The sequence below is a fragment of the Benincasa hispida genome, chromosome 12 (genome assembly GCF_009727055.1).
Source record: "Benincasa hispida cultivar B227 chromosome 12, ASM972705v1, whole genome shotgun sequence".
In the NCBI taxonomy this organism is placed as follows: Eukaryota; Viridiplantae; Streptophyta; class Magnoliopsida; order Cucurbitales; family Cucurbitaceae; genus Benincasa; species Benincasa hispida.
Window position 1 is genome coordinate 48032972 of NC_052360.1, and position 15358 is coordinate 48048329.

Here is a 15358-nt window from a genome sequence, read left to right on the forward strand (position 1 = left end):
TTCATTAAAAAAAAAAAAAAGTAAATTACAGATAGTGTTATTTTTCCCCTCGTAGAAAGCAAAAATATAATATTAAAAAATATTTAAATACAATTTTAGTTCCATATTATACTTTTATAAAGTGACTATTTTAGTCATTTCAGTCCCATTTGATAACTATTTCGTTTTTTATTTTTTATTTTTTATTTTTTAAAAATTAAGTCTATAGATACTACTCTCACTTCCAAATTTCTTCATCCGTTGTCTAATTTTTACTAATGGTTTAAAAAACGAATCTAAATTTTGAAAACTAAAAAAAGTGGTTTTTTTAAAAACTTGTTTTTGTTTTTGAAATTTGGCTAAAAAAACCAATTATTGCACTTATAAAAAAAATGCAAATCATTGTAAGAAATAAGGATGGAATAAACTTAATTTTCAAAAACCAAAAACAAAAAATGAAAGGGTTACCAAATGGGGCCTTTATTTGTATTTTTATTCCATTTTTAAGGAATTAAAATGATTCGAGGATCAAAATGAACTAAAATTGGAAGTATAAGAACCAAATGAACATTTTGAAAGTAGAGGGACAAAAAAGAGTCAAAGTTAAAAGTATAAACCCCATTCAATAACGATTTTGTTATTGAAAATTAAGCCTATGAACATTATTTCCATCTTTAAATTTCTTTCTATGGACATTATTTCCATCTCTAAATTTCTTCTTTGTTATCTATTTTTCATCAATGATTTAAAAAATCAAGTCAAATGTTTGAGAACTAAAAAAAAAAGTAACTTTAGTTAAAAATTCAACCATTGTACTTAAAAAGATGCAAATCATTATAAAAATGTGGATAAAATAGGCTTAATTGACATTAAAAGAAAAAACAAAGATTACCAAACCGACCATAGGAACCAAATTGATATTCTAAAATTAGAGGACCAAAATGAACCAAAATAAAAGTACAAAGACCAAAATGGTACTTCAACCTAAAAAATTATAATAAGTTTTTTTATAATATTGAATATGGGAAAAAATGAAAAGTGTAAAGGAACCCTTCTCTCACTTTTTTTTTTCCAATCTACTAAACATGATATTTATTAGCTTAATTTTTATAAATCGAGTTATTACGCAGAGATATAATAAACAAAATTCAAGATTGGAAAATTAAAAATATAATACAAAAAAACTAAAAATCCAAATAATTTTATTTGCCAGCCCAATATTATGTGTAGTAAAGAAAGTTGAGCAACTTTTTGCCAACTTAAAAGAAATAATGGACCAAAAAATGCTCTGAAAGCCCAAAATAAAACGGAAGGAGAAAAAAAAAAGGAGAATGGGCGTCCAGTACAAAAACATGGGCCACGGTGGCCCAGAATCTTGCTTTATAATAATGGGCCTTAAAGCTTAAATGCAAATTGGGCTGCTTTCCAATCTATGAAGCCCGAAACTTCAAATACGCAAGCATGTAACTTTAGAATGAATATTATGCGAATGAAAATCTAGTCTACATCTTACAGATGGGGAAAGGAAAAAAAAAATTGACCAAAAAAAAAACAAAAGGCAAACAAACAGCAATCTTTTCTTTTTACTTTTTAAACTTTAGAAGTGAAAGATTATAAAGATTCAACAAAAACCCAACTTTATTAGCTTTCCAGATGATCTTGTTGTTTAGGTTTTTTCTAGTCCTTGTACTTCATCTCGGACATGAGGAAACCTGGCATGTCAAAAGAGCCGGAAAATTTCTCGACATCGGCCTTGAGCTCCTCGATTTCTTTGTTGTTTACCAGACCCTTGTTGAAGTCCTTCAACAGTTTTCCATGTTCCTTCTGGACATTCAAGGTGATGGTTACAGCACGGTGCAGGAACTCTGCGATCTGTTCGAAGTCTTTCTCGACTAAACCTCTTGAAGTCATGGCAGGAGTACCTAATTATATCATCACAATTTGATGTCTTGTTAATCACACTTTTGAAATCTCTACTCATTTGTTTGATTGCAGGAAAAACAAGTTAAGGAATGACTATGGATGATGGAATCATTTACCAACAATATCGTGGTACTTACCAATTCGAACACCTCCGGGAGCCAATGCACTGCTGTCACCGAACACAGCGTTTTTGTTTACGGTGATGTTGCACAAGTCGCAAAGCTTCTCAACCTTGTTGCCTACATAATGAATTACCACAACATTATCACGACCAGGATAGAAAGACCACTTCTGAACATGAAATCAACGACTTAAAGACCGATGCCGAGAGAAGCTATTAGACTTATATGTCGTGTTAATTTTTCATAAGTTGATTCGCGATGAAATTACCAGTCAATCCCAAAGGACGAAGATCCCAGAGAACAAGGTGGTTCTCAGTTCCTCCCGTGACAAGCTTGTAACCCTTGTTCATCAGGTAATTTCCGAGGGCCACGGCATTGGCCTTAACTTGTTTTGCGTAGGCCTTGAACCCGGGGGACATAGCCTGCTTCAAGGCAACAGCTAAAGCACCAATTTGGTGATTGTGAGGGCCACCCTGAAGGGCTGGGAAGACAGAGAAGTTGATCTTGTCTTCAAAATCATAAACAGCATCCTCAGGTTGACCCTTCTTAGGTGGCTTTGGACCCTTCCTATAGAAGATCATACCAGCCCTTGGCCCCCTCAAACTCTTGTGAGTTGTGGTCGTCACGACGTCACAATACTCGAATGGGTTTGCAGCTTCCTGCAAAAAATCAGTGGACATTAATATTTTAATACATCGACCAGACCCAAATCCCTTAGGTTGCAAGAAAAGAAACAGAGATCATACACAATTACAATGTCCGAAGAAATCTGCCTTTTAAGTTTCTTAGTAACAATGGGTGACGGCACTATGCCTAAATAATAGATACGGGTAATAAATAAGAGAATATTCAAGCCATACAATTTCTCAATTCTTACACAAGGTACCATAATGTCAATCCAAAACAAAAAGATGATTGAATACACGATTTGTTTCACACTGAAACTGAAATCTACAAGGAGTAGAAACGTATCCATTTCCTCTAAAGTAGATCTTCATTTCAATTTTAATCTAGCATTTAAAACTGAATCTTAAAGACCAAGAATGCAAAATATTTGTTGGAAACAATGAAAAACATAACTCGGAAACAATGAAAAACACAACGGTTCTATCAATCCAAAGAACACAATCCATTGCAAAGAAGCCAATGTAGCATAGATAATTAGTCATTAAATAAGTTCTTTTAAAAATCTAGATTCTGTTACGTAAGATGCTCAAACAATTATGGATCTAAAAACCTGTGCCATTTCTAACCATTCCTAATCAATGCACTTCACATTAAACACAGATACGAAGGAGAAGTATGAACGAATCAAGCATATCATTTGCACAGATCAAAGAGAAAGGAAATTCAACATAAACGAGCAGATCCCAAATCCAGAAATGGAAAACATCTAATTGCCAACATTCGGAAGACAAAATGACAAAAGATTTGAACTCAATCCATAGATTTCTTTCGTTTATATTATACGTATATATACCTGAGCAGCAACGAGTCCACTAATGTGAGCCATATCACAGAGAAGAAGAGCACCGCATTTATCAGCAATTGCCCTGAATCTGGCATAATCCCAGTCCCTCGGGTACGCACTGCCACCACAGATAATCAACTTCGGCCTGAAATCCAAAGCCTTCTCCTCCAACTTATCGTAATCAATATATCCAGTGGTGGAATCAACCTTGTAAGGCAAACTCTCGAAGTAAATCGAGGTAGCGGAGATTTTCTTTCCACCGGAGGTGTAGTAACCATGCGTCAAATGGCCACCAGAAGGAAGATCCAGCCCCATAATCCGGTCATGTGGCTGAAGCAACGCGGTGTAGGCGGCGAAATTCGCCGGCGAACCAGAGTAAGGCTGGACATTAACACCCCATTTAGCCGGATCGACATGGAAGGCCTGGAGAGCTCGAGAACGGCAGAGATTCTCGATCTCGTCGATGAATTCGTTTCCACCGTAGTATCGATTTCCCGGCATGCCCTCCGAGTACTTGTTGGTCAACGCACTGCCGAGGGCCTCGATGACGGCGAAGGAGGTGAAGTTCTCAGAAGCAATGAGCTCGATTCCGCGGCATTGTCGACGCTTCTCCTTTTCGATGAGATCGAAAATCTCAGGGTCGACAGTGTTGAGAGGAGTGTTGCCCCAAGCATTGACGGACTCCATGGCGGACCAACGAGAGAAATTACAGAGAAAATTTTGTGAAGAAGAAGAAGAAGAAGAAGCTGCTGAAAATGGGGCAAAAGACGGTTTGAGATGAGGAATTCGTGGGGTTTTAAAAGGAACCACGATGGATAATTTACGAAAATAGCCTTTTTGTTTTTGTAATTTTTTTATATAAAAAATAAAATGTAATTTATTTTTGAATTTATTAATTAAAGTTATGTTGTTGTTGCGTAGGTGTCGACATTAGCTCCATTTGTTGATCTCTTTTACATTAGGTGGAATTTTAATGTTCACGAGTAATTTTCACGACTTCTAATGCTCAAATCAATTTTGTGTGATAATAATTAATATCTTACCCATTAAATTATATTTGGATTAATCGTAACGGTTTTATATCGAATAGGTATTATTTTTTTTTGAACAATATGTAGGGTAGACGATCAAATTTCATATCTCAAAGTTAATAATACAAATTCATGTTGACAAATACGACAATTGTTTTTTAGAAAACTGAATATGTCATATACCTATTAAATAAAAAATTAAAATTTTAAAGATATATTAGATATTTTTTTACGGTTAAAGAGTTTTTAGACACAAACATGAAATTTTGAATGCCTAAACTTGTAACATAATTTAAAATGTATTTTGAGTTCTTGTTTTGGTTATTGTACTTTTTTTAAAAAAAAAATGTGAAATTGTCTCAAACTTTTAAATTCATTGTTGGAGTACTAGATAGCGTAATCATAGTTCTACTAATGAAGGCATATATCAATTTAAGCCTCTACTTCAAACATCTTGTCATGGTGTTTGAAAATTCTCCATTCTACCCCTACTATGTTCAAACTAAAAAGAAAATTGTTAAAAAGACCATGAACAATTTTACCTATTTTACAATTTTCTTAGTTAAGTAGGTAGTAAACATGCATGATTGCTATTTTTTTAAAAAATTGAAAACCAAAACTGAAAATTGAAATGATTATCAAAGTCTCAAAGTGTAGTTGATATTTCGTTTTCGTTACTTTTATTTTTATTTTCTAAATGTAACATGTAAGGTAGGAAAAAGGATGAATAATTTCATTTTCGTTTTTCTCTCTATATATAATAATCTCAATATTTAATAATCCAATTTGTTGTTGTATAAATTCTAAAATGTTTTTTTAGTAAAATATAAGTTATAAAATATTGAGTGTCTCACAAGAAAAAAAAAAGGGAGAGATAACATATTTTTTATAAATGGGTTACTACTTCATTGGACCAAGCGAGGTCGAGGACCTTGCCCATTCTTTCCTCTATCCCTTGACTTTCTTTTGGGCCTTATGTGTTGTTTTAGGCTCTAACTATCCTTCTTGGATAGATTTAATGCTCGCCATGCTTCTTAGGACAATTTTGTCCCTTGGTCCAAAATTACCCACAACATTAGCCCCCTATTCCCCAGCTGAGGTCTACAAATAGGCTGTAATTCGTGGCTCGAATCTTAGGGGAAATAATCTCCATTCCTTTAGATTACCATATGTGCTTGGATTTACATAACTATTGTTTGCACACTAAAACCCATCGTGAGATCCATCTCGAATTTTGAGGTCACCAAAGCTAATCATCGAAAACACTCTTTGTCTGAGCTTTCCACTCAACTAACTGGGCATGCTTTTCTCCATTTTGGAGCGAAACTTTGTGTTAATTCTATACCGTACTTATCCATTATTTTTTTCGCAAATATATGCATATCGAATTTGACCCACATGCATTTTAGGCTTATCCACGACTATAAGTAGTCACGCCGACAGTGTCCAACCATCCTTTTCCTTTAGGTTTCGACAAGAATCTGAGCGCACAACCACTAGAATTAAGTAGTGTTAAGCACAACATTTTATGTCATACCCCCTTTCCTAGTAGAGATATCCAAAAAGTTTGTAGAGCCAGGGAATCCCCAAATACATTGAATGGTGGAAGAAGTGAGGAATCCCCATGTCATCGCCCCACCCTAACTTTTGTATATAACTTATAAATTTATAACATACATACATACATATATACTGTAACGACTCGACCCCCTAGGACTTAAGTTAGGCTGTTACTAATTACATGCATGCATGGAACTTAAAACGACACTCTGTTATGGAAAAATAAATGCTAATTAAATAAGGTAAGTTCAAAAGACTTTCATTAAATTCAAATATTAAAACAACAGTAGGGTACCCATAAATCATAAAAGATAATAAATAAGTCTGAAAAACGATTCTTAATAGTAAGTTTTAAACATCAAAACTAAAAGTTAAGAGAAACATGAAAAGAACTAAATCTCATGAGCGGAAGCATAAAACTAGTCTCAGTGGCTCGATCACGAATTCTGTTTGTCCATCGTCGGTGCATCTCTACCCTTACCTGAAACAATAACATGAGAAAAAATGAGTATAAAATACTCAGTAAGTAATCCCACTACTGGGGTCAAGTTAGGCATCTATGTCCTCTAGATGCCTATATCTGGTGGAACATATAAATTGTCCTAGTCTTCAAGGGACACATACATACGTGAAAAACTGAGTTCTATCCTACTGTAACTAAATATGCCCACTACCTCTGGTGAATCCCAAAGGAAACACAAACTGGTGAATCCCAAAGGAAACACAAACTGGTGAATCTCGAATGAACCACAAACTGGTGAATCCCGAAGGAAACACGAACTGGTGAATCCCGAAGGAAACACAAACCTAGTGGGCATTCTAACTAATCATAAAATCACTAGCATAGGCTCGATACCATGATTATCACAATAACTCTATGACATATATATATGCTTCAACATCATGGCCCTACAACAAACACATATGCCTCAATATTCACAGATCACATACAACCTCATGGAATCAAATATCATCTCATGCTAGCATTCAAGTATCCATGTGCACAAATACATCTTTCATATCCTCAAGCAAAAATGTACATCGGTTATACTAAACTATCAGTTCATCATGCTGTCATACATCTAGTGATTGGCTTGTGAGCAGTTCCAATAGTAAGATTACTTACCTTAAATTTGGTCACAATTTAATCCAAGTAATTAATCCTCTTACAACTCTTGGAAGGCTTTGAATCCACCCTATAACATATATTACAAATATTAATTTAGCACCCCTGGTCCAAAAATAAAAAATCCAAAGTTCTAAACTCATCTTTGAGGTCTAAATCCAATTAACCAAATTATTTAAAGATCTTCAATTTAACTTTACCTAAATCGAAAATCCGTAGACAATCTCAGATAGCCAACGAAACCAGCAACTCCAAGTAAGATCCTGACATAAGAACGCAACCAAGTTTTAAAATTAAAACTAAGGCCTAATCACACATACTTAAAGTACTGCAAAAAATACGGGTAAACTCACCCAAGGTGTGATATGAGACGCACCAAATCTGCTAAAACAATTCCAACTTCACCAAACAGCACCTTAATACCTTCAAGAACATGAATCCAAAGTTGACACATAAAGGCCTCAATCGATTGGTGTCAAAAGTAAATGGGCAGTCAAGAATCAATTGAAAACAACCCCAAACAGTAGAAATCTTACCCAAGTTGATAAATCCAACGACGGCGGCGATAGGGGGAATCCGGCACAGATCCGATCGATTGAAAGAGAGGAACGGCGCTGGCGCTGGCGGCTTCGGTGAAGACGCGTCTGGAGCGACACTGGTCGGTTCGTGGTCTGAAGCGGCTGTGGAGCGGTCTCGGATGAAGCGACTCAAACGCGAGTAGCTTCGGCGTGGGAGATCAAAGTCGGATCTGGGAAGCGCGAACGGTTGAGGCGTGAAGAGGCCGAAGTCCTGGGCTGTTTGTGGCTCGGATTTGGGCTGGCAGTCAAGTCGGCGGCGAGCAGCGGGGAGATCGAAACTGTTGGTCAAAGTTAGTGGCGAGAAGGACGGCGGCTGGCGAAAGAAAAAAAAACAGAGGGGAAGGGCTTGGTCGCGCGCGTGAGTGAGAAATGAGTTTGGGAGGGAGGGTTTATAAAATAATAATAATAATAAACTAAAAAGGAAATAAATATAAATTATATTTTATTCTTTTCCTTATTCCACTTTATACTANATAATAATAATAAACTAAAAAGGAAATAAATATAAATTATATTTTATTCTTTTCCTTATTCCACTTTATACTATTAAATTCATTTCCTTCTAAAAAAGAAATTAATTCATACCATTAATTTTCAAATTGAATAATTTCACGCCAGCAATTAAATTCTCGCACTTACACTTGAAGTCCAAAATCCCAAAAATGCCCTCCAACTAATAAAAATTACTGAAGTTCCAAATAATAAAAAAAATTACTGAAATTATATTATTACTAAAAAAAAATACAGGGTGTTATACATACGTACGTATGTACATACATACATACATACATACATATATATATATATACATACATACATACATATATATATATATTGGAGACTTTTTTAGAATAATTATGGATGTTTTAATTACTTAAGTTTAAGACTTTATTACTTTAATTCCTTAGATGTTGTAATTGTTGGGATTGGTGTCCTAAATCTCTTGTAATCTCCTAGTTTGTAAATTTTGTATAAACATATTATTGTTAATAAAAATAAGTGTTACTTTATAAGCATATACTCAATCTAATAAACTAAGATTCGAGATTATTTCATGTAATTTAAACAAGTATGTAGAGACATACGAGTGGATCTTGTTTAAATAATAATCGAGACATATGAGTGGATCTTGTTTAAATAATAATCTAAACGGTCTGTAGTAGATGGATAAGGTTGGGTACCTTATCCTGAAGACACTACGAATACGACTCGCTTTGCAGATGTTATAAGTATTGTAAAGTGCTACAAATGATGTGATCCTGATCATTTACGTGGAGATGTGTGAGCGACAGTATCCTATATAAAGAGTTTGTATAAGATCGGACTACGAAATGATTAGTCTCTTTATATAACGCCGTTAATAATAGAGACTTACATTTCACTAGGATGACCATAGGTGACATGACCTGAATCCTGAGTGAACTCCTGCTCTTGAAGGCGGTCCTTTGATTTGTATGGGTAAGAGTGGCCAGATTGCCAACTCAACAAGCCTACCATTTTGGGGATTCGTCTGACTGGGGAGTTGGGAACACAGCTACACAAGACGAAATTCACTTCTTCTTCGATGCAAGGGCAAGTAGATAAATTGCACCCTTAAAAGCTAATTTTGGGTCTTAAACATAGTGGCCATACCCTCTCCTGACCCGAGAGGGACTTGGTCATAGTTAGACTATGATTTATTGTTCATTAGAGGGATAGTTAGATGTAACTACAGGAGCAAAATGGTAATTTTGGCCATGTACAAGCAATTTGTGAAGGGCAGTCGCACTGTTGATTTGTAATATCTAATGGATATAAAAATTTATCTGTAGTGTGAAGACTGCAGCTGTCGGTCTTTAGTGGAGTGACCGACAGTTAACGGATGTTGGATAATTTAATTAGAGAGTTTAATTAATTATCCGAGTACCATTGGAGTTTCAATCTACAGGTTCATAAGGTTCTCTTTGTAGCTCAACGGGGATTTAATTGAGAATTATTGGATTAATTTGAAGTGTTCAAATTAATTGAGAGAATTAATTATATATATGATATAAATAATTAAATTGATTATATATGTGATATAATTAATATAATGTATTTGATACATTATAATTTATGATAATATGAGAGGAATTTGAATATGATTCAAATATTAATTATGTGAATGAGATTCATGTAATTGAATTATTTAATTGAGAATTATTGGATTAATTTGAAGTGTTCAAATTAATTGAGAAAATTAATTATATATGATATAATTAATTAAATTGATTATATATGTGATATAATTAATATAATGTATTTGATACATTATAATTTAAGATAATATGAGAGGAATTTGAATAAGATTCAAATATTAATTATATGAATGAGATTCATGTAATTAAATTTAATATAAATATGAATTTATATTGAGAGGAATTAAATATTTGGACATGATCCAAATATCAATTATATGGATGAGATTCATATAAGTGAATTTAATATAAATATGATTTATATTAAATGTCATGTATTGTTGAGGAAAATAAATCTATAGGTTATATTGTATTTGATGCAATATAAAACTATAGGTTATATGTTATATTTGATATAACATATAGTGTATATATATAATAAAGTAGTTATTATAATAATAATATTATATATATATATTATTAATTTAATTGAAATTAATTAAAGGGAAGGAGTTACAACTCCCTTCCGCCATTTCTCTCAGTTAATTAACATGGGTTGTGAAAAAAGATTGAGGGGGATGGAGATTCTTCTTTTTCTTCAATTCTCTCTAAGAGAAGAGTTCTCTCTGGAAAAATAAATACAGAGAAGAAAAGTTCTTCTTTTATCTCTTATTCTCTCCATCTCCCTTTCCTCTTCGAAATATCCGAACAAAGCCTACAACTCTTGCTTGAATTCTTTGTCCCAAACAGAATACAGAGGGTCCTCAAGTGGTGGCGTTCCTTACGTGGAGAGGGTGATCTGTTCATGTTTTGTTCGAGGGAGTTCTTGAATAAAGGATTTTCAAAGGCAAGGGTTTCTGAAACCCTAAGTTTTTTTTCTAAAGCATGCTATAATTTATGTAAATTCATATCTTGTTCTTATTTACTGTAAAACTTATATTCAATGAAAAATGAAATTTGGGTCGATCTCGCTTCTGCTCAAATGATCCTTTTCGAAAATTTCCTTTAATTGGTTTCAGAGCCAGGATGTAGGCTTTCTGATCCCAAAATCTATTCTTTTCTGTTGAATCTATTTTACAGTAATGGTGGGTTTTATATATTTTGCATTATGTTTCATGTAATGAATGGTGATGAATGTGGTTTTGTTGATGGATGTTTTGGGATAGGATACTTAGTTTTAAGTCTTTCTTTGTTTACAAATTTGGTTTGTAAAGGCCCCTGCGTTTTTGGACATTAATCTTGCTATAGATTCTATAATTCATAAGTTTGAGTCGCTCGTGCTGTTCCCGGGGAGCTTCAAAGAAGAGTTGTAGAGCACTGTTTCGATGAAGAAGAAGAAGTAGTTCTACAAGATCGTGTAGCGATCATGCAACTTTTGCTAAACGATCTTGTAGCTTTTGCTAAATGATCGTGTAGCTAATGCTACAAGATTGTGTAGAGTTTGCTACACGATCGTGTAGCATTTGTTACAAGATCACACATCTTTATTGCTACACAATCACTGCAAAGAGTTTACTGAAGAGCGGTTCGGTTCGAACGGTTCAAGGACTGGTTCACCTGTTTCGGAGCAGAGGACTCTTTCTTATGTAATAATTAGCCTTTTAAATTTCCTTTTAGGCGTCCTATCTCGGTCCATTAAATGTTTGAATTAAATATACATATGACGTATATTTTTTATTATACGTTATATTGTATGTCATAAAGAATCAAAACTCACCATAGGTTATGCATTTAATTTCATGCATCATTTATATTATAAATATAATGATATATGTATATGCATGATTTAATTTTATAGTATGTTTATATATCATATAATATAAGTGTTATACTATATGCTTGCATGCATAAATAACATAGTCATGCATCATTTATATTATAATCGTTATAATATATAGTTTGAATGTATGCATGTGATATATGTTATTTAATTTCATTACTTTCATATATATATATAACTGTTATGTATATATAGTAATGAAATGAACATTGCATGGTACATGACATTACTTTAGGTAATCTTATAAACGTTATAATTTTATAAAGTATGTCAATCAATGCAATGTAGGTTTTAATTTATTTTATAAGAATTATAAATAAATGAAATTAAAAATTAAAATCAATAACTAAGAGTTGCATGCAAACCTAGGTGAAATCATTTTTAAAATAGTTTTAAAATATGAATAAATTAGACCTAAGTTCACGAATTTCTAATGAGATTAGAAATTAGATTAATCTTTTTTAATCGATTTAATAGGATTAAATTGATTTTAATAAAAGATTAAATTTGTAGCAAATATATCTATAAATGACTTTTTGTCTAAGGCGGGTTCTGGCTAGGCTGGGTTATTTAAGATGACGGAAACGGAATACCCCTACCTAGGAACCTATCTGGAAAGGTGAATTAGATAGATTTGCTACAAGCATGCAATTGTTGATTAACATTTGTTAAAGTGTATAACGAATATTAATCAAAATTGTTTAACTTTCAATAAAAAATGTTACTTTTGAACAAACTTAAATAATCAGTTGGTAAAAATAATTAGCCGTATTTTTTCTAAGTAAATTAAATTCTAGGTTGTTAAAATACTCAATGGGAGGAAAAGATGTATATGATACGTTATTCTTCCACTCATGTTTCTCCTTTAATATTCAAACCGTGAGACTCATGTTTGGCCTTGAGGCGCCCTTTGGATGGTATTTTCATGGGTCAATATCAAGGTGAATGGAGAGAGTATTTATAGTAAGTGAGAGAGGGATATGTGTCAACATGTCCTACGGTCTCTTTCTTTGGTTTGCACCGTGAGACCTTCTTGCACGGCCTCGAGGCGCCTTGGGAGGGTTTCTCTTCGGATGGTTTGTGTAGTAGGTCAATATCAAGGCAAACTCCATAAATGGATAAGATCGTTTTAGTTTTTGCCCCTAATCAATTTTTTTTTCCTTTGGTTAGCTCATTGGGGCGGATCTCTAGGATTTAAAATGAAGGGTCACACTTATGGGAAATTATTAAGCAAGTTAATGATTTCTTGACCGAATAAATGATGATTGATCATTATAGGTGAAGGAATCTCGACATGAGGAGATCCTTGAGCAGAAACGGATTGTCCAAATTCCATTAATTATCAAATATAAAATTTACAGTAAACATTCAAGAGATATGCATTTAACATTAAATTACAACATGCTTAAACAAGGAACAAGTTCAAGAGATTTCACCTTTGAAGAACCTTTCTTCACGAATCCCTCGAACAATCACGAATGGAACTCTTTCCTCATGAATCTCCTTCTTCTTGCATGGACGCTACTAATCGAGAACCCTTCATATTCTCTTTTGGGATTCAAAGACTCAAGCAGAAGTTGTGGGTTTTTCTTGAGTCCTATGAAGAGGAAAGGAGGTTGAGAGGATAAGATGGGGAGTTTTTTCTCTAGAGAACTTTTCTCTGTAAAAAGGTTGTATGCTTGAAGAGAATGATTATCTCTCAACCCACTTGAAACCCACGTTAGTTATTGAGAGAATGGTTCTGACAACTACTCAGCTTCTTAGGTGCCATGTGAAGCATAACTTCTTCCCTTTTATTAATTTCAAATAAATTAATAAAATATAATATAAAATAACTACTTTATTATATATACACTATATGTTATATCCAATATAACATATAGTCTATAGTTTTATATTACATCAAATACAACATAAGCTATAGATATTATTCTCTTTTAACTATATGTGACATTTAATATAAATCACATTTATATTAAATCCATTTATATGAATCTCATCCATATAAATGATATTTGGATCATATCCAAATATTTTATTCCTCTCAATATAAATCATATTTATATTTAATTACATGAATCTCATTCATATAATTGGTATTTGAATCATATTCAATTTTCTCTCATAATGTATCAAACACATTTTAATTAATTATATCATATATAATTAATTCCCTTAATTAATTTGAACACTTCAAATTAATCCAAAGACTAAATCCCTGTTGAGCTACAATGGAGACCTTATGGACCTGTAGATTGAAGCTCCAACGAGACTCGAATAAATAATTAAACTCTTTAATTCAATTACCCAACATCCGTTAACTGCCAGCCACACCAATAAAAACTGACAGCTGCACTTTTCACACTACAAATAAATTTCTGTGTCCATTGGATGTAACCAATCAACAGTGTAATGACCATTCACAAATTTCTCGTAAGTACAGTTGGGCCAAAATACTTTTTTGCCCCTGTAGTCACATATAACTTCTTAAGTACCACTAATTCCTCTAATGAACAATAAGTCATAGTCCCACTATGACCAAATGAACCCCGTGCCTGAAAGTTAATGAACCCTTTTTAGAGTTCTGCATCGAATATCGAGTCAACATTTTATCGATATAAGTTGCTTAAGATAGAGCCAATGTTCTGTTATTGCGATCCCTAATAATTTGAATCCCAAGAACACATTGCACCTCTATGAAAATTTTCATTTGGAATTGGGTTGCTAGCTATTTTTAATATCATTAAGGTACCCTACATCATTTCCAAGAAAGCTACATAAAGTACTAAGAAAGCTACTTTATTGTTGATAATTTTCTTGTAGATACAAGGTTCATCAATGTTTTAATCAAAACCAAAGATTTGATCACAGTATCAAATCTAATGTTCCAAGATCTAGGCGCCTGTTTTCAACCCATAAATGGATCAATTCAGCTTACAAACTTCCTTCGAACTGAGACATAAAGATGTTCTCTTCAATATTGCCATTCATAAAAGCAGTATTGACATCTACTTCTATATCTCATAGTCATAATATGTGGTTATGGATAAGAGCATTCTTATAGACTTAAGCATAGCAATAGGGAAAAATGTTTTTTTATAGTCAACCCCTTTCCTCTAGGTACAACCCTTTGCTACAAGTCTAGCTTTGAAAGTCTGTACCCTCCCAACTACAACTCTCTTTCATTTCTAGATCCATTTACACCTTATGGGTTTAACCCCTTCAGGTACATCTACAAGTTCTCATACTGAATTGAAGTACATAGACTCCATTTCGAGGTTCATGGCTTTGACCCACTGATCCTTGTCTACATCATTCGTTACCTATTTATAGGACAATGGATCCTCAATGTCATCATCTGGTATGACAATCTAAGTTTCAGTTAAATCAAAGTAACGGTCAGGTCGTGATATAACCCTCCTACTGCGTCGAGGCACTCTCAACGATTGAGAAGGACGAGACTAACCTGAAGTGTTGGCTTCTTCATTAACTCTTGATGAAGGAACAACTACATAAACAACCTTTGTTGATTCTTCAGTAGCTTCATTTAATACTAATTTGCTTCATGGTTTATGATCTCTTGTGGTCTTCCTCCAAGAAAGTAGTGTTTGTCGATACAAACACTTTGTTTT

General features: G+C 33.5%; 1 protein-coding gene across 1 annotated transcript; it reads right to left on the reverse strand.

Moving 5' to 3' along the window:
• Window positions 1-1322: 1322 nt before the first annotated feature.
• On the reverse strand, window positions 1323-4271 carry LOC120067855 (serine hydroxymethyltransferase 4). Its single transcript, XM_039019459.1, has 4 exons — window positions 3505-4271; window positions 2293-2683; window positions 2040-2141; window positions 1323-1901 (listed from the first exon to the last, which is right to left on the reverse strand). Exons 1-4 carry the CDS (start codon window positions 4180-4182, stop codon window positions 1657-1659), a joined length of 1416 nt encoding a protein of 471 aa, XP_038875387.1. The 5' UTR covers window positions 4183-4271; the 3' UTR covers window positions 1323-1656.
• Between the last annotated feature and the right edge of the window lie 11087 nt (window positions 4272-15358).